The sequence below is a fragment of the Lates calcarifer genome, linkage group LG11, assembly GCF_001640805.2.
Source record: "Lates calcarifer isolate ASB-BC8 linkage group LG11, TLL_Latcal_v3, whole genome shotgun sequence".
NCBI lineage: Eukaryota > Metazoa > Chordata > Actinopteri > Centropomidae > Lates > Lates calcarifer.
Genome location: NC_066843.1, coordinates 13,379,799 through 13,401,993, shown reverse-complemented (window position 1 = coordinate 13,401,993; position 22,195 = coordinate 13,379,799). Strand labels below are relative to the sequence as shown.

Below are 22,195 nucleotides of genomic sequence, written 5' to 3'. Positions count from 1 at the left end.
AATGGAATCTCTTCACAGTCCTTCCTCAATGCAATAGTTCACTAACAAATTTTATTTCAATTCTTTCACAGATATGTTGGAGCACTGTGATTTCTTTGATGAAATCATGCATGCTGATGTGAACCAAGACATAGGTGCAGGAAGCTGGTATATGGCTGTCGCTTTCCATAATTTTTTTCCTCATCTCTGTCATCTATGGTGTCTCAGCTACCATAATCAAGGTAAGATGAAGCAGCTATGTCGTTTTGGTATTTTTTGGTATTTTAAAGTATTTCCATGTCATTTGTATGCTTTTAATACCTCTAACTGTCTCCAACTGTCCTGTTTTTCCCCTCTTTCAGACTAAATGATAATGATCACGGGACAGACCCCATCTATGAACTTTGGGTTGTTTGTGTGTTTTTTGTTTGTTTTAATGGACTAGTTTTAAAGTTCTTTTTATTTTTTTTACATTTCTAAATACAAATACAAATACATAAAATAATGAAGGTTCTGATTTTGTGATTCAAATGCCAATATAATAAATATTATCTGACTGTATTATTTCTTGCATTTAGAAAAAAATAAAGATTCAAATATGGAAAATAGTGTTTGTCATAATTTGCATATAGTGCTATAAAACAGTATTTATTCTTAAAGGGCATACTCTGTATTATAGTATACTGTCTTACAGTATACTGTAATACCTTTATTATTCAGACTGTCCACAAGAGGGAGACAAAGCTTGACATGTAGCAGTGATTTGTCACTTCAGTATGAAACACTAGTTATGGTAATTTGAAGATGCTGACAGGTCTGAATTGAACTCACTAAATTACACAATACAGAGGACCTTCCCATACATACTGAATGTTTGGGTCTGCATTTCTGTACCTTGTCAGATTACAGGAATTCACAGCTGGGAGGAATGACACTAAGCACATCCATGCTTATGGTTGGCTACTGGCTGGGGACTCCATGATAGCCAGCCCAAATTTGTAAGTCTGTTGCTGAGAAGAAGTCTCAGTGCGCTCCAGCCAGTCTCAGTGCCAAGGGGCCAGCAACAAGGAGTCAGGGCACCATGACCTGCAAAACAATATACTTCATAAATCATGATCAAAATCATGGATAAAAAATATAAATAACACCATTTATGCTATTCTGTCACACATGCAAACTGGTCCAGATACCATATTATAAGATTCTAATACTGACCTCAAGTGTAACTCAAAAAACAAACAAAAATCTAAATCACTAATGAGTAACATTTCAGTGATAAATATGATATATGATATGAATATGATATATGTGCACTTTAGTTAAAAACAGTTTCAGCAGGTGGCTGCATCCTATTCATCATTCTAAACCTATAATGTCATTGGTTTCTCTGATTAAACCTGTAGTAGACACAAATTAGATGTTTAAAAAAAAACTGCAAAATAGGAATATGTGACCTGACGATGTCATAAGGTGACACAAAATTACTCACTTGTTGATCCGTAAGTTTTACTGTGAGATACTGAGATGCTGCTGAGATGAATTACAGGGGCCTGATAGATTATCTTATAAATTAATCCAATAAATATATGTATTTATTCATTTTTATACTCATTTGTTAGTTCGATGCTTATTTATAAAATTCTATTGGTGCTGTATTTAATTAATTCAGAAAAATAATTTAATCTGTGCACTTTAATCACCTCGAAATTCATGATTAATAGGTCAAATATATTCTTACTGGGAATATCAAGCTTCCAAATGAACTATTTCACTTGAAGTGTTTTATAGTATCATCTTGTTGGTGTGTTAGAGGGACATTTTGGCTCACATGCCAGCTGTTTAATAGAAGTGAGAAAAGTGAGTGTAGACTACCATCTAGTGGGGGAAGATTAAGGTCACTTGGTCTTTGTGCAGTAAATAGTATTGGTAAAAATGAAACACATAGTAATAAGATTACAGTACATTGTTTTAAACTTCTGACAGATTTATGCCAAATGCTAGTACAGTGAAAACATGATGGATATTCATCCCTTTTTGTCTCTACTTGATTCCAGTCAGGGAATCCTTGTCGCTACTTTCTTTGTCGGGGAAGCAAAGCATCCATAAGTCCATCACAGACTGAGAACAGTTATCTCTCACCGTCAATTTCTCTATGATCAACAACTAACTGCTTTTGTCTGACTGCATCTGTTAATACAGAAAAAAACAAACTTGCTGTTGTGCTACATAGCAGAAAAATGTATTTGTTCAGTCAATATTGGTGAAAACATTAATGCAAGCTGCGGCCCAGAGGAGAGGGCCATGGTAAGAGAAGTCATCAAGAACCCAATGGTCATTCTGGCTGACCTCCAGAGGTCCTGTGTAGAGATTGAAGAAACTTCCAGTACAATGCTTCGATTCAAGTGAGCAATAGTATAATATATTCTGAGTGAAGACAAGCCAATATTTGCCTGATTTATTATTAAATTTATTTTGATTTAAACTCCATCCATAGGAAAAAAAAAAAATCAGGATCAGGTTAGATTTTAGGTCTATACAATACTTTACTAATCAGCTATGAAATATTTTTGCACTGAAGTGTTACTGAAACCTGATACACTGACACCTACTTTGACTACTGGGTAAAAAGGCGCTATGGTAACGGTGTCAGGTAAGATTTGTACCATTTGTACCAATTGTAAAGGGAATTATTTTAACACAGTATGTACTTTAAAAAGTCAAACGGTGATATTCTCAATAGAACTCAATGATGGATAATTTGGTGTGTTTTGAGTGATTTAAGTGGATTTTATAACAGTGGGATTAATTAAATTAAACTTTTTGCGTTCACCGTAGATGTAGCCTTTTCATGCTAGCAGCTAAGTAGATTCAACACTGTGCTACTACAGTGCTTTTGACTACTGGGGAAAGGGTACAACGGTAACTGTTTCAAAACCGTTAAATTTCATACATAAATAAAATAAATAGTAAATAAATAATGCTGAAATTGAACAAAAATATGTTTTTGTAAGAATATGCCATCAACTCAGTTAATGGATGTTTACCGACCTTAAAGCTTCATTCCTTTGAATTAAAAAAAATTACTCATGGAAATTGTCAGAGCTGTGCATTTTAAGTATTTTATCAATTTATATATAGAATAAGACAAAAATTCCCCAAATAATATTATTGAGGGAGCTTAATGTTAGTGCAACAAAGCACCGCTAAATAAATGGGATAGAGAAACATAAAGGTCCGTGTAGGGGGGTTAATTGAAATTTCCACATTCAACATTTTAAAGGTAATGCCTTCCATGCTGTGCTTTCTTACACTACTGAATCAACTCAGCTGACTTCTCTCTGTTTTAACCAATGCTTGGTGAAAAATGTCTTGTTTTCAATTTGGTATTTTAATCACACTTTTGTTTTTCCTTTCTTAGCCACTTGCCAAACTAGACCAACTGTGTTTCCTCTGACGGCATGTGGTTCTGGGGCTGGAGACACGATCACTCTTGGCTGCCTTGCCACCGGCTTCACACCCTCCTCACTGACTTTCGCATGGACCAAAGCTGGGACTGCCTTGACGGAGTTCATTCAGTACCCTTCAGTACAGAAAGGCAACCTCTACACGGGAGTCAGTCAAATCCAAGTGAGGAGACGGGACTGGGATGCAAGGCAGACTTGGCAGTGTGCTGTGACACATGCTGCGGGAAATGCAGGTCCAGTTGACTTCACAAAGCCACCACGTAAGACCTATGCTAAGTCCTATATAAATGCCTTTTCAGTAGTTCATTTGAATTATAGTACTTTAATATGGCAGTACTATAACATGGCAGACAACAATATACAAAATATAACACAAACAGCACCCTTAACTACAGGAAGTTTGAGTTTCTTAATGTGAATGTTTTTATAGAAGATCATTTGGTGAGCTTATGTCAAATAACTAATTAAAGTTACAGAAATGCTTATCAATTAATAATCATTAATAATAGTAATTATTATCATTAAATAGCGTGAAATATCCTTAATGATTTTTTATTTCTTAACTAGTATGCCCTGTAGGCAAACCCAACAGTGAAGTGGAATGAGAAGGCTCTCAGTTTACATGTGAGTTTGGGGGGGCACAACAGAAGACAATGACATGGTGTCTGTGGTAAACAACACTAAAGCCATTGTCAGATCTATTGGGCAAAGATCATCTGAAACTAACAAAGAATGAGACAGTGGCATGAGTGGAAAAGAAGACAGTATAGGAAACACAGCCCTCAACTTCATCTTTCCACATCACTCAGCTGTTCACTCAGCCATTTAAACTTCTCAAGGTAATTATGAGTTCATATAGGTATGTTTGAGTTGTCTAGTTTAAATACTCATAACATTGCTGTTTAACATTTTGTCTTTTTTATTATTATGTTATTTAATATGATGTTATGGTCATCACTTCCCCAGCACCTGGACTCAACAGCCTTTGCTCATCTCAACATGTAAATCTGAAGATTTCACAGTCGGTTAGTTTTTGAATCTGTTATTATTAGACGTGAAAACTAAAATGTTTCTTAAAGTCATGAGAAGCCACATGAAATCTGTGAAATGTAAACTGATGTGAGATATTTAAATATGCACCCTGTTTCTCTTATTGCCATAACCACATCTCACACCTGGTGTCTGAGATGCACCGTTGCTCCTTGTATAGTTTCACTTCCTTACATTTGGTCCTTTCTTGGGACCTGGGTGTTACTCAATGCTTCTGCTTGCTGCTAGCCCTGATCACTCTGCCCTGTCACGCTGCAACATCTGTGCAACAGACTTCCAGCTTCTCTCCACCTGACTTTAAAACACTTGACACTGTGAAAGTACAACTTTGCCATCTAGCCTAAATACAAAGATATTACACTTAGAATTGAGACTATACTGCTGGTGACTTGACCAAAATCTGGCTTCTATCCAGACAAATTGAAGGTGGAGTGGGAAAGGGATAACCAACCTCTAAGAAATGTACCAACTGAAAAGAAGCTGCAGAGTGTGGAGAAGGACAAGGAGAAAACTTTCACTCTAAGCAGTGAGATGGAGCCAAATATGACACAGTGGAAAATGGGCTCAAGTTTTACATGCAAGGCCACTCACAACAAAAAAGAATACAAAAAAGGCAATAAATATTTGTCAAAGTAAGTATGTCTACTGTTTTACAGCAGAATATGAAGATGGCTGTGCTTGCTCATGCTCATGAAAGTTTTATGAAAAAAGTTGCCATTACTATAAATTGAACTGTTTTAATGAGATTAACATATACAGACAAACACGGTTTTTTCCTGCAGTCCATGCAAGTACTACTCCTTCCATTCATGTGGAGATTCACAGCTTCAAAACTGTAATGATGGCAGAATCTGAAGTGAAAGCAACATGTTCTGTCCACACTGTTCTTGATGCCAAGGTGACCTGGCTGATGGATGAAAAGCTGCAACAAGTGCCACCGAGACGAGAAACGCAACTCATATAATCAGTGATGTGACAGTTGGAAGAAGTCAGTGGATACAACTCAAGTTGATAACATGTAAAGCTGATCATAAGTGTTTCTCATTCACTGAGAGAGTGAATGTTGCTGGTAAGACAACTATACAACATGAAGGTCAGATGTGTTGTAACTGCAAAAGACTGTAAAGAAATAATTCTGCTTTGCTTCCTCTCTGTATCATCCAGGGCCTGTAGTTACAGCTCCATCAGTGGAGATCAAGAGATCTCTCCCACATTTGCTGAAGGGAGAAAGTGCTGTGCTCCAGTGTGACATCACAAACCTCTCCTCCAGTGACCTCTACGTCACCTTTCAGGCCAACAATGTTGATATCTCTGACAAACAGTATGTTGATCTTCCTGAAGCCTCAGGCCTCCATTCAGTCACAAGACACTTCTCTGTCCCTCAAAGTCACTGGAAGAAAGACACAACTTTCACCTGCAAAGTCCAGCAAGGTTTTTCCAAAGGGACTAGGGGGTCATACAGAGCTGCCAGGGGGGCCTTAAGATGGCTGTGAATGTTAACTAAACGAATGGTCAATCTGTAGTGCTTAATTTGTATAAACTAAGCAAATAAATAAATTGGTCAAAATGCAGTATAGCATGCAGTGGCATGGCCGTACGCACCATTGAGGTCCCCCAAGGGAATGTCTTTGTCATATGTAGGGGGGGCCCTGGAATTTTTCACTGGACACAGGGGGGGTTTGGCAGCAGAAAGGTTGAGAACCACTGCTCAATACAATGTATATATACTGCAGTACCAACATGCCTGTATTACCCTGACTGTCCACAGGAGTGGGACAAAGCTACAGTTGTGATTTGCCACCTTTGTATGAAACTCTTGTTATGTAGTAATTTGAAGATGCTGAAAGGTCTGAACTGCACTTACTAAATGGTCCCAGAGAAATCATCATTACCATTTCATCACAAGATATTACTGACATGACAGTATCATCTTCATGCCATCTTCAGAGCTCACACGCACACTCTCTTTGTAGTTGTAAACAGGGTACAGTCGACAGCACCACTGAGCAAAGCCTAATCTAGAGTCGTGTACAGATACTTAAGTAATTAAATGGGGAAAATTAAAAAAGGAAATACATACCACAGCATGAATGCATCACTCCATCTCAGTCTAAAGCATCTTGATTTCACTGCTCTCTTTGTCCCTCTTACTTATGTACTGCAGGATGAGCTAAGGGAAGGCAAGCCATAAAACACCACAGTGACACAGAGGCCTAGCCCAGAATCCAACCATACCAACCACATAATAATACTCACTAGATGAGTAAGTACCAAGGTATGCAAGTGCAGTGAAGCTCTGTTTGTGCTGTATAAGCAGCCATTATTTTAATGACAACACATTTCTAGAAGTCCTACTACCAACCAAGTGTACAAAGGAAAAAAATCAGTGACATAAAACACAGGCACTGCTTTAGCAAGTGACATCAAAGACATAACAAAAAAGATCTCTGGGGAAAAGCCTGAGAATTGTACAGAGCGGTATGTTCAACATGAACCTAAAATAAGACAATGTGAAGGAGAAACAAAGCAAGAGGCCAACAAATTATTTTCTGGTTATACATGTATGTGTTCTAGTTACAGATATTGTACAGTATTTGTAACTCAAAAAGAGAGCTAAAGTGATTCTTTACACATTGTTTTAGTTCATTGCCTTTATGCATAGGGCAGTAGAGTATACTTTATAAATTCTGATCAAAAAAACAAACTATAAATAACACTGTAATTGCTATTCTGTCACACATGCAAACAGGTTTAATAAATCACAACTCAAACCTAAAACCTGCTTTGTCATCATCTTTGCCTACTTTGTTCATGTTAAGGCTGGTAAAGATATCATCCTATAAGATTTGACTATTAACCTGGTGTTAATAGGGGTGTTCCTGAACAAATATTCAAATCACTGTTGTCAAAAAACAAAATTAACATTTCAGTTTCATTACAGCAGGTGGCAGTATCCTATTAATCATTCTGACCTATTTCTTTGATTAAACCTCTACCAGACACAAATGTAAAAAAAAAATAAATAAATAAAAAAATACGAGGAAAATAGAAATGTCTTTAATGAATGATGTCATCAGGTGACACAAAACTCATTTGTTGAGATACTGAGACACTGCTGAGGTGAACTATAGGGTCCCAGTAGATAACCTGTTTATTATTAAAGATTATTATTCTTATTAAATTCAATAAATGTGTTTATTCATTTTTATACTTATGTGTTAGATTTTCAGTTAAAGTAATCAACTGGTGCACTTTAATTACCTTCAAACCTATGATTAATAAGACAGTTTGGTCCACATGCCAGCTGGTTAAAAGAAGTGAGAAAAGTGAGTAAAGACTACCATCTAGTGGGGAAGGCTTCATGAAGATTTAGGTCACTTGGTCTTGGTGCAGGAAATAGTATTGTGAAAACAGAGCACATAAGAAGATTACAGTATATTGTGTTCACACCAGCACAAAAAACACAGCAGTCAGACTTGATGCTACTGCGCTACTTGGCCAAAAACATGACCTGAATGAGCTTGTGGGAAAGAAAAAAGGTTATAATTCTCCTCAGTTCAAACTGACTGCTCCTGCAGCTAATTTTACTATGACTGTCTGAATTCTTCTCTTGTTCCAACATTATGTCCCCTTCATAAGTGAGTGAAGAAGTGGTACTCCTGGCATACTTGACAGAAGTGCTGCATGTTTTGCACAATAAAGCTGTCTTTATCAAGACTCTCTTTATTATTTTTGTGGAATTTTATATAATGCTAGAATTTGGATCCAGCTGTTCTTTCCGTTTTTTGATGTAACAGATTGATGAAGTTGAGTATACAATAATAATAATGTATCAATGCAATTCATAATTACTTTTCGAAGTATTTTGCATTTCAATACACTATTTCAGGATTTTGGCTACCACGCAACTGCATAACTTTAGAAAAGTTATCTGATGGTCTCCTAATGCTAACAGAATTATTATTTATCTCTAGGTTATTGGTTCAGATTGTAAAGTAAACTGACAGCAGTTGTTATGAATATGTTCTTAGAGCATAACTTTGAATTTGAAAGTTTTAATTAATATTCAGAAAATACTGGCATGTGTTATCTACCCCCTGGTTAATGTAACTGTAGAGCCTGCTAATGCAATCTTCCAGAGGTAATCTTTGCAGTCACATCCCAAATATCAACTTTGTCAGTTTAGCTACAAGAAGTATTCTGTAAAATTCTGAACTGAAATTGATGCATTAAAATTTAAATTTGACTGGATGTTAACTGTCACCATATTCTACAGTATATTTAAACTTTTTGGGTGTTTTTTTATTATTTATATATTTTTTGTTTGTTTATTTTTTCAAATTGATTAGCTTTCTCTATTAAGTGAGGAGAACATCTGGCTGCTGGGAATGTAGGAAATCAATCCAAGAAAAATATTAAATGCTGAACTTAGGCTACAGTTGATGGGCTCCAGGATGGACAGTATGGTTTATTGGACTAGCAACAAAAAGAGAACATGTACAAAAATAATATGACTTTTTAAAATCAAAATAACAAGGGTAACAGGGTCCTATCATTATCCTTAACATATATGAAGCTTTATAGTGACTCTGCTGAATCTATTATCTGGTTGTGTGAACTCCCATGTTGCAGGAACTAGAGCTGACAGGAGGGTCTGATGAGGAGGAAATGTTTACGAACCGTTGGCAAACACAGTTAATTTTATGTCACCCAGACACAGGAAATGAATACATTAAGGGAAATGGTTAATAAATAGTACAATGGGAACTGGTGTGTCAGCGAAACCTGCTTACATGTCTTGGTTTAAACAATATTTTATGTATTTGTATTAGAAACAGATTGTGTTTGATGGCTACTTTGACTACTGGGGGAAAGGGACACAAGAAACAGTAACATGGAGAGCAAAAATCTGTTTTCAGTGCAGTCAATTTATATAGTTTGTCTACAGTGGAAACAGAACAATGGTGACTATTAAAAAATTAATAATTACCTTGCTAAATATGGCATATTTACATGTAAGTCGCATCAAAAGCCTCTTCAAGGTGTTAAGTTTTTGTATGTCAGATGCATTGTCATATTAAACTGTGATAATGCTTTTGACATCTGGGGGAAAGGCACGATGGTTACAGTTACATCAGGTAAGTCAATCTTAATTTTTTACGCTTACGCATAGATTTTGATTTTAAAACATTTTTAGTTTTTTGTTTAAGAAATATAGTTGTGACACCTCACAGGTCATTCATTTCTGGAACACTGTACATTAAATGTGTTATAATCTCTACACTCAATGTAAACTTTGGCGGTGAAAATCATGTTTTTTCCATCTTCTGGATCCTTATCTGTAAAAGCCAAGGAAAATATGTAGAGGGTAGATTGTCATGAAATAACCTACCATGGAAAGGGTAGATATCTGGGAACAGGTTTTTGTATGCAGTGGTTAATAATGTGTTAGACTGTGAGCATTCTTTTTACTACTGGGGAAAAGGCACTATGGTCACCGTCACCTCAGGTATGTAATTCTATTGTTTCTGACTTGACAAAAAAATCCAAATCACATTATTAAAATATATATCATCAATTTCATGTAGTCACAACCACTGACCAGTAATAAGACAGCCAACAGTATTTTGTAATTAAACAAATAATTTACCAAATGTTTCAAACACTTGTCTGTTTAGTTCAGTTAGAACATAAATCTATCAACAAGTGTGTATTTTAGTTTGATTTTAACTGCTGCTGAAACCAAACTGTATGACATGAAGTAAAGGGTTATTGGAGTGATGAGTTTTTGTGAGAAGTGTGAAATGACTCTCTTAACTGTGACAACTGGGCTTTCGACTACTGGGGAAAAGGCACTACGGTAACAGTGTCATCAGGTAAGATTTGTACCATTTAAAATCTACAGTAGGATGCGTTTCAGATTGTGAAGTGTCATGTTTAAATTATACTGTAGCTTCTCATCATGTCAGGTCTCAATTGTAAAGGGAATTATTCTAACACAGTATGTACTGTAAAAAGTTAAACTGTGTTACTTTGCTGCTTTTGACTACTGGGGGAAGGGTACAACAGTAACCGTTTCATCAGGTAAGAAAACCATTAAATCTCATACATAATTGCTGAAATTGAAGTAGTACTTTATCAATTTATATATAGAATAACACAAAACTACCACAAATAATATTATTGAGGGAGGTTAATGTTAGCGCAACAAAACACCTCTAAATAAATGGGATAGAGAAACAAAAAGGTCCGTGTATGGGGATAACTTAAATTTCCACATTCAACATTTTAAAGGTAATGCCTTCCATGCTGTGCTTTCTTACACTAATGAATCAACTCAGCTGACCTCTCTCTGTTTTAACCAATGCTTGGCGAAAAATATATTTCAATATTTTAATCACACTTTTGTTTTTCCTTTCTTAGCCACTTCAACCGGACCAACTGTTTTTCCCCTAATACCATGTGGTTCTGGGGCTGGAGACATGATCACTCTTGGCTGCCTTGCCACCCGCTTCACACCCTCCTCACTGACTTTCACATGGAACAAAAACGGGACTGCCTTGACCGACTTTGTACAGTACCCTTCAATAGAGAAAGGCAACGTCTATATGGGAGTCAGTCAAATTCAAGTGAGCAAACAGGACTGGGACGCAAGGCAGATTTGGCAGTGTGCTGTGACACATATTGCAGGAAAAGCACAGACCTCTCACATCACAAAGCCACGTAAGACCTATACTAAGTCCTATGTAAATGCCTTTTTAGTAGTTGATTTGAATTCTAGTACTTTTACATAGTGTATTTTAAAACAATGTTTTTAAATTTATGTTAATTTATATTAATTACATATGTACCAATTTACACACAATTTGGTAATAATAACTGATTAATAATATAACATTTAATTGTTAGGCTACTGTAAGTAAATTGAGGTAGAATACTGTATCAACAAGAACATCCTTAACTAAAGAAAGTTTTAGATTTTACAGTACAGTAAACAGAAATTACAGCTAAACTACTGGGCTATTTCTGGTGAGGATTAGAACCTTTAATAGCTGATGTTTTTATATAAGCTCATTTAGTGACCTAGTGTCAAATAACTAACTCAAGTTACAAAACCTTCTATTAATAACTGATATAATAATAATTATATTCATATGCAATACATTTTGCTCAAAAATCTTCATGCAAAACAAAAAGACAAAAAAAATACAACATTCAATCCATCCGCATATTCCCGCTTCCTCCTAATCTCTGCCTCCACTTTCACTGAATGATGATAATTAACATTCACAGTAAATCTTGTTTGTGTTGCTTGCCTGAAAAGTCAGTGTATATGCAGAAACGAGCATAAAAGCTGTTGTTCAATTAAGCAATTTCTTCAGTAGGAAAATCTTATTTTCCTTTTATCTCATTCTGCAAACTTTTAACTCACAAACTCAGTTTTCTACAATAGATCTAGATTACATGAACAGTGTAGCACATCATTCATCACTGTCTGCTTGTGCATAATACATATATATATGTAAATATAATTTTTGGCTTTTGCATACATATATCTGTGTATGTTTCAGGGGTGATTTATCAGCTGCCAACTCTTAAAGTGTTGGCCTCCTCTGATGAGGAACGACGGACAGAGGACAAGGCTTCTTTCACCTGCTTTGCCAAAGATTTTTCACCAAAAGATTACGAGATCAAATGGCTGAAAGACAATGTGGAAATCACTGACAAAATATATGAGATCAAAACAACTACTGGGGAAACAAAGTACAAGAATGGAACTAAGCTGTACAGCGCAGCAAGTTTTCTCACAGTGCAATCCCGTGATTTGCCAGCTAAGTTGACATGTGAGTTTAAGGGGAAAAAAGATGAGGATGAATTCCATAATTCATCTGTGACCTATGACTTGAAAGACACATGTAGTGAGTAAATTTCTTCTTCTCCTTTGAAAAATGTATGTAAATTACTCGCTGGTGTTGCAGCCATTTCTGTTTAATAATTGTTTATTAATTTCTCACTCAGACACTCACACAGAATGTCCTGAAGCAGATGTGGACATAAACATTGAAGGCCCCACACTGGAGGATATGTTTTTACACAAAAAAGGATATTTAAAATGTCATGTTAAGATAAACAAGCGATCTGCTGAGAGGATTTTTTGGGAAAAGGAGAAAAATGAAATGAATGGCACCTCAATGACCCCCACTGATGGAAGGCACAACATACTTACCAATCAGGCTTGACATCAACTACGATGATTGGATCAAGGGGATAAAGCACTATTGCATTGTTGAACTTAAAGATGCCTTTGAACCATACAAGAAACTCTATGAAAGCAATACTGGTAAGATTATTCCGCAATTGTGCACTAAAAGCCTTTTAATACTTCTTGCTGTGCCATCAAAGACGTTATGAATGATATTTTTAAGTGCAGGTACCTTTATATGTGGCCTTTATATGTGGCAGGAGGCCTAACTGTTCTCTCATGCTTGCAGGAGGACAGACTCTCTTGCGTCCTTCAGTGTTTATGATGCCACCAGTAGAACACAAAGAAAAGGTGACCCTGACTTGCTATGTGAAAGACTTCTCCCCTCAGGAGGTTTTCATATCTTGGCTTGTTGATGACGAGGCAGCAGACTCAAAAACCTACAAGTTCAGTACCACAAACCCTGTAGAAAACAATGGATCCTATTCTGCTTATGGCCAGTTATCACTGAGCCTTGAGCAGTGGAAAGACAAAGACATGGTGTATAGCTGTGTAGTTTACCACCAAATCTGTGGCAAACAGCACTAAAGCCATTGTCAGATCTATTGGGCAAAGAACATTTGAAAAAACCAACCTGGTCAACCTCAACATGAACGTCCCTGAAACGTGCAAGGCCCAGTAGATGTTATTTTATGTCCCCGTGTCTTCTGCTGTTTGTTGTTTAATGTTTGTTGCTTGTGATATGACATTGTGTTTGTCTTTTTAATGCAGATTCAAAATTAAAAAAAAGCACTTTGCAAATCTGTTGTTGTTGTTTGTCACGTGCACTTCATGTCTTTGTTCAACTAATATGTTGATCTACATGTTTATTGTTAAGTCTGCAGTCACAGTTCTCCTAATGCAACACAAAATTGGGTGTAGACCACAGCATGTTTGACCTTCAAAGCTCAGTGACAGTAACGATATATCAAACTTTCAAGATCATATTCACCCAGCTAATTTCAGACAATAATTCTACTAAATAAATTATATTTTTATTTATTTATTTATTTATTGTAGTTTGTGCATGAACACTGTTTGTACGTCTTTGTGTACGTGTGTTACCTCTACTTGGTCTTGCACCCCCAACACAAGATAGGTGATTGCTTCAGTGTCTGTGGTCTCTCAGTCAAAACATTAATATACTGATTCACAAGCCAAGCCATGCATGCCACAGCAATAACAAAAGCAAGTCTTTCAAAAGCAAATCAGCATCACTGTAAAAACACTTTAAGCAGCAATAAACATTAAACATGAATAATGTAGAAGGACAAGCAAAAGTATTCATAACAACTAGAACTGGATATAAGCCAATCTCTTTAAAAATAATAATTGGTTGTCAATCTTATACTTGGATTGACTGACTGACTGTTTAGTTTACTGATTGAATTCACTCACTCAGACCAATGAGGTTATAAATTATATTATTGCACTAAAGGAAATGAAAAGAATTTATTGGTCATTGCCTCATGAGCCTTTGCTGGGTGTGGACTGTACTCAGTGTTAACTGAATGATTACTGTGCATTACATCCAGAAACCCTCATCAAATGGGACAGTGATACGGAGGGAGAGGAAGATATCATGGGAAACACAGCCCTCACCTTCATCCTTCTCTTCCTCTTCACTCTGCTGTTCACCATTGGAACCACTGCTTTCAAGGTAACTATGAGTTTATTTGTTTGAGCTGGGCACAGATTTGGAATTGACTCACCCAGAAACACCTGAGTAAATGTTGTGTAAATGTCATAATACATTATGAATGTTTGACGAAATCTTGTCGCTGTTGTAAATACTGTATTAACCACTTTGACCAAGTGAAAGAACAATAACATTTGTGCAGGGAAACAACATGAACTTAAAATAAAAAGCATAAGGCTAAGGTTAAGCATAAAGAAAATTCCTATGTATGAAAAGTGCTGAATTAACTCCATGGCAGCCTATGGTACAGTTTTGTCTTAGAAAAAGTGGAAAACTTTTGATCTTGACAATCAATTGTTTAACCACACATTTAAATGGCAACAAATAGCAGGAATTTGATCATTTTGGTGCAAAATTACTAATGCATATTTTTTTTTTGTTTCTCTCTTTTCAGGTTAAATGAAACAAGACAAAGTTTCTGAAAAAAACAATGACTTTTTTCACAAATTTCTCCTATATTCTTGTAGTATCATGTTAGCAATGAAAACTGTCCTTTCAATTATAAGAGCTTTGTCTTTTAAAAAAAATAAATGTTGAAATGAAGATAACTTTTTCTCTCTTGCATTATTTTGAAATTGTTTATATTGTTTAGTTATACATATATAAGTTTGATACACAATGCAAAACAGTGCTATTTTATTAAAATCTTTATATTATTTAATATGATATCCATCACCTCCCCAGCAACTCAATAGAACAGCCCTTGTTCATCACAACATGTAAATTTGGAGATTTTACATTTAACCTTTCTCAAAGTCATGAGAGGCCACATGAAATGTGAAAACGTCTCACTAATGTGAGATATTTAAATGTGTACTCTGTTTCTCTTACTGGCATAACCACTTCTCACACCTGGTGTCTGACATGCACCGCTGCTCCTTGTATTGTTTCACTTCTGTATTTTGGTCCTTTTTTTTGGGACCTGAGTGTTACTCACTGCTTCCGCTTGCTGCTAGCCCTGATCACTCTGTCACGCTGCAACATCTGTGCAACAGACTTCCAGCTTCTCTCCACCTGACCTTAAGACACAAGACACTGTAAAAGTACAACTCTGCCATCTAGCCTAAATACAAAGATATTACACTTAGAATTAAGATTACTCAGTTGGTAACTTAATCAACATCTGAAGGTATGTATAAGTGAAGAGATCAAAACAGCCCATATTTTAAAACGTAATATTTGGACTGAGGCAATCTCTGCTTTATCTGAGGACAGTGGGTTGTTTCTCCAAACCACACATTGCACCCTGACTGTGAATGTGAAATTGGGGCCTCACCAGTCAGGCTCATCTGCACTCTAAGTGGCTTCTATTTAGACAAATGGGTGGAGGGTGGAGTGGCAACAGGACAACCAAACTTGAAACATTACACCAATTAAAAAGAAGCAGCAAGGTGTGGAGGAAATGGAGAAAACTTTTACCCTAAGCAATGAGCCAAATATGAATAAAATGAAGTTTTACATGCAAGGCCACTGCACAACAAAAAAGAATAAGAAAAAATACAGTAAATATTTGTCAAAGTATGTTTCAAAGATGAATATAAAGATTGATTTAATGTGAACAGTTTCACATTAAAAAATAATAACTTATATTGCTATGACATGAAAAGTTTCATGTTAAAATGACATTGTGATAAGTATGCATACACTAAGGACTTTAAATTAGATGGTGCTATACAGAAGGAAGAATCAGTCTGACCCTTTGGAAGTAGCATAATTTCTCATTGATCAGCTGGAGGGACACAATAAAGCACCATGGATACCAAGCTACACTACATCTTCATATGTTACACTATATCTTGAAAATATCTTGTTATAAAGAGAAAAAGATCCTGTTATAACAATAACATTTTCATGTTATAATGTGATAGTGATCTATGTTCTTTTTCTGGTGTGGCAGCAATACATTTTCATACTTAACAAAAAAAATACCCATTTTTCTGTAAACTATTACATGTGTGGGAGCCCACATGACATTCATTCCTCTAGGATCTCAATGTTGCTAAAAGTGATTTCAATTTTTCACATATATATTTTTCTGTTGAGTCATAAGAAGAGACTTTTTAACTTGACTTATAAATATTCCCAGAGTTTTCTTGCTCCATGACTTCCTCAATATTAATTCCTGAGGATAAATAAATTTCCACAGCCACAGCCACAGCAAACCTTCAGTCAACTTGCTCTAGAGAACAACTAAACTTTATTATTTTGCAGAATGTGTGCTTGGGCATTAAAAATTGCACATCAGGATGACCACTTAGTTCACACACTGAATCAGTTGGATGTGAACTTTAATATTACTGTACAAAACAGAACTGTCACCAGATCCTGACACATTCCCTATTTCTTTCCTTTCAGACTAAATGATGATGATCATAGGATAGATCCTATCTTATCTTAAAATTGTGAACATTTATTTGATGGCATATGGTAGCTGTATATTTTCTCTTTTTAAATTTGTTATTGAATTTTCTTTTCTATATTCATTTAATGTAGAATTTTAAGGAATTGGTTTATACTATATTCATTTATTTTGATAGTTCACTGATTTGCTATAACGCATATGAAGGAAGACAAAAAGACAACAGGAGAAAACTGAATGAGTACATAAATAAAGCTTCAATACAATACTTTGATTCAGGTAAGTAATAATCTAATATACTACTTTACCTACTGGGGAAAAGGAACAATGGTGACTGTCACATCAGGTAAAAGCAGCTTTTTTTTCCTCTTCATACTGAAAATTTAATAATTACACCGTTCAATATGGCATATCCATTTAATCCATTTAAGAGGCATCAAAAGCCTCTTCAAGGAGCTAGTTTTTATATGTTGGATGTGTTGACATATTACACTGTGGTTACAGTTACATAAGGTAAGCCAAACTTATTTTTTTACTCTTTTTTACTTATTTTTAGTATTTTGTTTAGGAAATATAGTTGTGACACCTCACAGGTCATTCATTTCTGGAATACTGTACATTAAATGTGTTAAAATTGGTAGACTCAACTTAAACTTTGGTGGTGAAAATCATGGTTTGTTTCATCAGGTAAGATTTGTATCATTTAAAATCTACAGTAGGATATGTTTCAGACTGTGAAGTGTCATGTTTAAATTATACTGTAGCTTCTCATCATGTCAAGTCTCAATTCTAAAGGGAATTATTTTAACACAGTATGTACTGTAAAAAGTTAAACTGTGTTACTTTGCTGCTTTTGACTACTGGGGAAAGGGTACAACGGTAACTGTTTCATCAGGTAAGAAAACCATTAAATCTCATACATAATTGCTGAAATTGAACAAAAATAATATGTTTTTGTAAGAATATGCCATCAGCTCAGTTAATGGATGTTTACCGACCTCAAAGCTTCATTCCTTTGAATTAAAAAAAAAAATTACCCATGGAAATTGTCAGAGCTGTGCATTTAAAGTATTTTATCAATTTATATATAGAATAAGACAAAACTACCACAAATAATATTATTGAGGGAGCTTAATGTTAGCGCAACAAAGCACCGCTAAATAAATGGGATAGAGAAACATAAAGGTCCGTGTAGGGGGGTTACTTGAAATTTCCACATTCAACATTTTAAAGGTAATGCCTTCCATGCTGTGCTTTCTTACACTACTGAATCAATTCAACTGACTTCTCTCTGCTTTAACCAATGCTTGGTGAAAAATGTCTTATGTTTTCAATTTGGTATTTTAATCACACTTTTGTTTTTCCTTTCTTAGCCACTTCAACTAGACCAACTGTGTTTCCTCTGATGGCATGTGGTTCTGGGGCTGGAGACATGATCACTCTTGGCTGCCTTGCCACCCGCTTCACACCCTCCTCACTGACTTTCGCATGGACCAAAGCTGGGACTGCCTTGACGGAGTTCATTCAGTACCCTTCAGTACAGAAAGACAACCTCTATACGGGAGTCAGTCAAATCCAAGTGAGGAGACAGGACTGGGATGCAACGGAGACTGTGCAGTGTGCTGTGACACATGTTGCGGGAAATGCAGGTCCAGTTGTCTTCCCAAAGCCACCACGTAAGACCTATGCTAAGTCCTATATAAATGCCTTTTCAATAGTTCATTTGAATTCTAGTACTTTAACATGGCAGAGCTGTTAGCATATTTCAAAACTGTGCAACAATTTAAATGTTTTCAAATTAAATGTATAAATTATATACAGAAACAATGTACAAGCAGTTTGGTAATAACTGAGAAATAATGGAAAAAATTTAACTGGTAGGTGATTGCAAGTAAATTAAGGGAGAATACAGAATCAAGGAGAAGACCCTTAGCTAAAGAAAGTTTTAGATTTTACAGTACAGTAAACACAGAAATAACTACTAATCAAGTTCCACTAGGCTACGTCTGGTGAGGATAAGAATATAGCATTTGGTGACCTTCTATCAAATAACTAATTCAAGTTACAAAAATGCTTATTACAAAATTGTATAATAATTATAGTTATATAGCACAATTCGTGCAATAAATGTAGCTCATAATGCTTGATGCAAAAAAGACACGAAAGACACAAAAAGAAAAAAAAAATAATACAGTCATAGTTACATGTTAAGTAATTTGTCCTCTGTATCAAATGAATATTTGCTGTGCATTAGATCCAGACACTGGTTGAGTGGGACAGTGATACGGAAGGAAAAGAAGGAAACATGGGAAGCACAGCCCTCACCTTCATCTTTCTCTTCCTCATCATCCTCATCAACAGCCCTTGTTCATCTCAACATGTAAATTTGATGATTTTATAGTCCGTTTGTTTTTAAGTCTGTTATCAATAAACTTGAAAACTAAAACCTTTTGCAAAGTCATGAGAGGCCATATGAAATCTATGTGAAAATGTGTAAATTGATGTGAAATATTTAAATGTGCACTCTGTTTCTTTTACTGACACCTGGTGTCTGTGATGCACTGTTGCTCCTGGTATTGTTTCAGTATTGTAATTGTTCAGTACTTTTTGGGACCTGGGTGTTACTCAGTGCTTCTGCTTGCTGCTAGCCCTGATCACTCTGCCCTGTCACACTGCAACATCTGTGCAACAGACTTCCAGCTTCTCTCCACCTGACTTTAAGACACAAGACACTGTAAAAGTACAACTCTGCCATCTAGCCTAAATACAAAGATATTACACTTAGAATTGAGACTATACTGCTGGTGACTTGACCAAAATCTGAAGGTATGTATAAAAGAGGAGATCAAATCAGCTCAACATTTTACACATCTAACATTTGAAACAAGGCAATTAATACAAAATAATCTCTGCTCTATTTCAGCAGAGCAGGTGGTTTCTCCAAAAGTCACATTGTACCCTGTTTGGGAAGGTGACATCGGGGCCTCACCAGTCAGACTCATCTGCACCCTAAGTGGCTTCTATCCAGACAAACTGAAGGTGGAGTGGGAAAGGCACAATCAACCTCTAAACACTGTACCAACTGAAAAGAAGCTGCAGAGTGTGGAGAAGGACAAGGAGAAAACTTTCACTCTAAGCAGTGAGATGGAGCCAAATATGACACAGTGGAAAATGGGCTCAAGTTTTAGATGCAAGGCCACTCACAACAAAAAAGAATACAAAAATTTGTCAAAGTAAGTATGTCTACTGTCTACCATCCTACAGCAGAATATGAAGATTGCTGTTATCATGGATGTTTTTAAAAAAATACACATTCCTACAAACTGAGTTGTTTGAAGTGATGAACATACAGAGACAAACACGGTTTTTCCTGCAGTCCATGCAAGTGCTACTCTTTCCATTCACGTAGAGATTCCCAGCTTCAAGACTGTAATGATGGCAGAATCTGAAGTGAAAGCAACATGTTCTGTCCACACTGTTCTTGATGCCAAGGTGACCTGGCTGATGGATGGAAAAGCTGCACCAAGTGCCACCGAGACGAGAAACGCAACTCATATAATCAGTGATGTGACAGTTCACTCTAGTCAGTGGAAAAACTCAAGTTGATAACATGTAATGCTGACCATAAGTTTCTCATTCACTGAGAGAGTGAATGTTGCTGGTAAGACAACTATACAACATGAAGGTCAGATGTGTTGTAACTGCAAAAGACTGTAAAGAAATAATTCTGCTTTGCTTCCTCTCTGTATCATCCAGGGCCTGTAGTTACAGCTCCATCAGTGGAGATCAAGAGATCTCTCCCACATTTGCTGAAGGGAGAAAGTGCTGTGCTCCAGTGTGACATCACAAAACTCAAGACATTTGCAGCTTCACCCCTCAAATTAAACAGTTTTCAGAGTTTTCACCACTGCAGGAGTTTCAGAAGAAGGGACAAGTGACTGTTACTTGTCTTCTGGTTGGCACACGTCTTAATGATTTCTCTATCACCTGGAAAGTAGATGGTAAACGTTCCCTGAATGTTCATACAGAGCCACCAGTGAGTCACAGGAATGGGACAGAGACTTTGCGGAGCTTCCTCAAAGTGTTGGCAGAGGACTGGCACGCACATAAACAAGTGTCTTGTGAAGGAAAGCACCGATGTGCCATTTACAGCTACAAGGACCATATAAGCAAAAGCAGAGGTAGTGTCATCAAAAGCATGGAGTTTATTCTTTGGCTACTGGTTACCTGGGGCAGTCATCACCTGCAGGGTGACACATGCAAACACCACCCTATCCCTGAATATATCTAAACCAGGTGCTAGTTTGCTCATTGATCCTCGTCTTCTTGTACATTAATGATTGCTCGGCCTGGGATAACCATGTAGTTCACACATTGAGTCAGTTTGGTAACAGCATGGATTATTTTAATGAAATCTCTTCACAGTCCTTCCTCCATGATAACAAAGTCAACATAATAGCTCACTAATAAATCTCATTTTAATTCTTTCACAGATAATTTGGAGAAATGTGATTTCTTTCATGACATCATGCATGCTGATGTGAACCAAGACACAGGTGTGGAAAGCTGGAATATGGCTCTCCTCATTTTTTTCTTCATCTCTGTCATCTCTTTTGTCTTAGCTATCATCATTTGGGTAGGATGAAGCAGCTATGTTGTTTTCGTGAGTAATCTTCCATGTAATTTGTACGGTTTTAATACCTCTGTATGTTTAACATTGTTATTATTCTTATCTTATTATTAATGTTTCTGACATTGTACTTTTTTCCTTTCTTTACAGACTAAATGATCATGATCACAGGACAGATCCCATCTTGTAATCCAAATGTGGACTTTGGGGGTTTTCACTGGCATATGGCCTGACTAGTTTTAAATTTCTTTCTTTTTAAATGTCTTTTTATTTTCTCTCTTTAATGGAATTGGTTTATACTATACTCATCTGATGCTTCACTGTAATTGCTGTAATGCATATAAAAAAGGATAAGATAAGTCTAAAATACATAAAATAAATGAATTAATAAATAAATTATTTTTAATTATTTCTTCATAAATAAATAATGAAGATTTAAATACATTTAATGGGCAAATATTGTATGACTCATTCTACCATTTAGAAAACTAAAGATTCAAATACTGTATATATAAAGTTTGTCACAAGTAACAGCACCAACACACCTGTATTATACAGACTGTCCACAAGAGTGAGACAAAGCTCCATATGAGTGGTTATGATTTACCACTTCTGTATGAAACACTGGTCATGAAGAGATTTGAAGATGCTGACAGGTCTGATCTGGACATACTTATATTCACTAAAAACACAGAGACTCTTTTGCGTCTCCTCTACTTTCCATACATACACATACACACAAAGAGTCTCTGTAACTGTGTGCACACTCTGT

General features: G+C 36.1%; 1 protein-coding gene, 1 long non-coding RNA gene and 4 gene segments (V, D, J or C); 5 read left to right on the top strand and 1 right to left on the bottom strand.

Annotated features, from left to right (window-relative positions):
• The window catches only part of LOC108880742 (uncharacterized), a 155,373-nt gene extending 154,788 nt beyond the window's left edge, over positions 1-585 (top strand). Inside the window, 2 exon segments of the mRNA XM_051074025.1 lie at positions 72-221; positions 342-585. Of these exon segments, the coding sequence (XP_050929982.1) occupies positions 72-221; positions 342-346 (155 nt within the window). The 3' untranslated portion in view covers positions 347-585.
• Positions 433-7,204, bottom strand: LOC127143018 (uncharacterized). The gene is made up of 2 exons (XR_007814161.1): positions 6,574-7,204; positions 433-1,065 (listed from the first exon to the last, which is right to left on the bottom strand). It is a non-coding gene; the product is annotated as an uncharacterized LOC127143018 (long non-coding RNA).
• Positions 4,032-6,566, top strand: LOC108880777 (Ig mu chain C region secreted form-like). The segment is given in 5 exon segments: positions 4,032-4,282; positions 4,410-4,468; positions 4,909-5,125; positions 5,276-5,562; positions 5,658-6,566. Coding segments are annotated over 5 exon segments (999 nt in total).
• A 2,003-nt stretch (positions 7,205-9,207) lies between the features above and the next one.
• LOC108880753 (Ig mu chain C region membrane-bound form-like) lies at positions 9,208-14,982 on the top strand. The segment is given in 6 exon segments: positions 9,208-9,457; positions 10,917-11,216; positions 12,065-12,412; positions 12,513-12,834; positions 14,271-14,395; positions 14,829-14,982. Coding segments are annotated over 6 exon segments (1,174 nt in total).
• Positions 14,983-17,089: 2,107 nt separating this feature from the next.
• On the top strand, positions 17,090-19,254 carry LOC108880835 (Ig heavy chain Mem5-like). The segment is given in 3 exon segments: positions 17,090-17,139; positions 18,167-18,469; positions 19,048-19,254. Coding segments are annotated over 3 exon segments (339 nt in total).
• Positions 19,255-20,472: 1,218 nt separating this feature from the next.
• On the top strand, positions 20,473-21,854 carry LOC127143024 (immunoglobulin heavy constant gamma 2-like). The segment is given in 4 exon segments: positions 20,473-20,478; positions 20,707-20,974; positions 21,287-21,349; positions 21,574-21,854. Coding segments are annotated over 4 exon segments (342 nt in total).
• Positions 21,855-22,195: the final 341 nt, after the last annotated feature.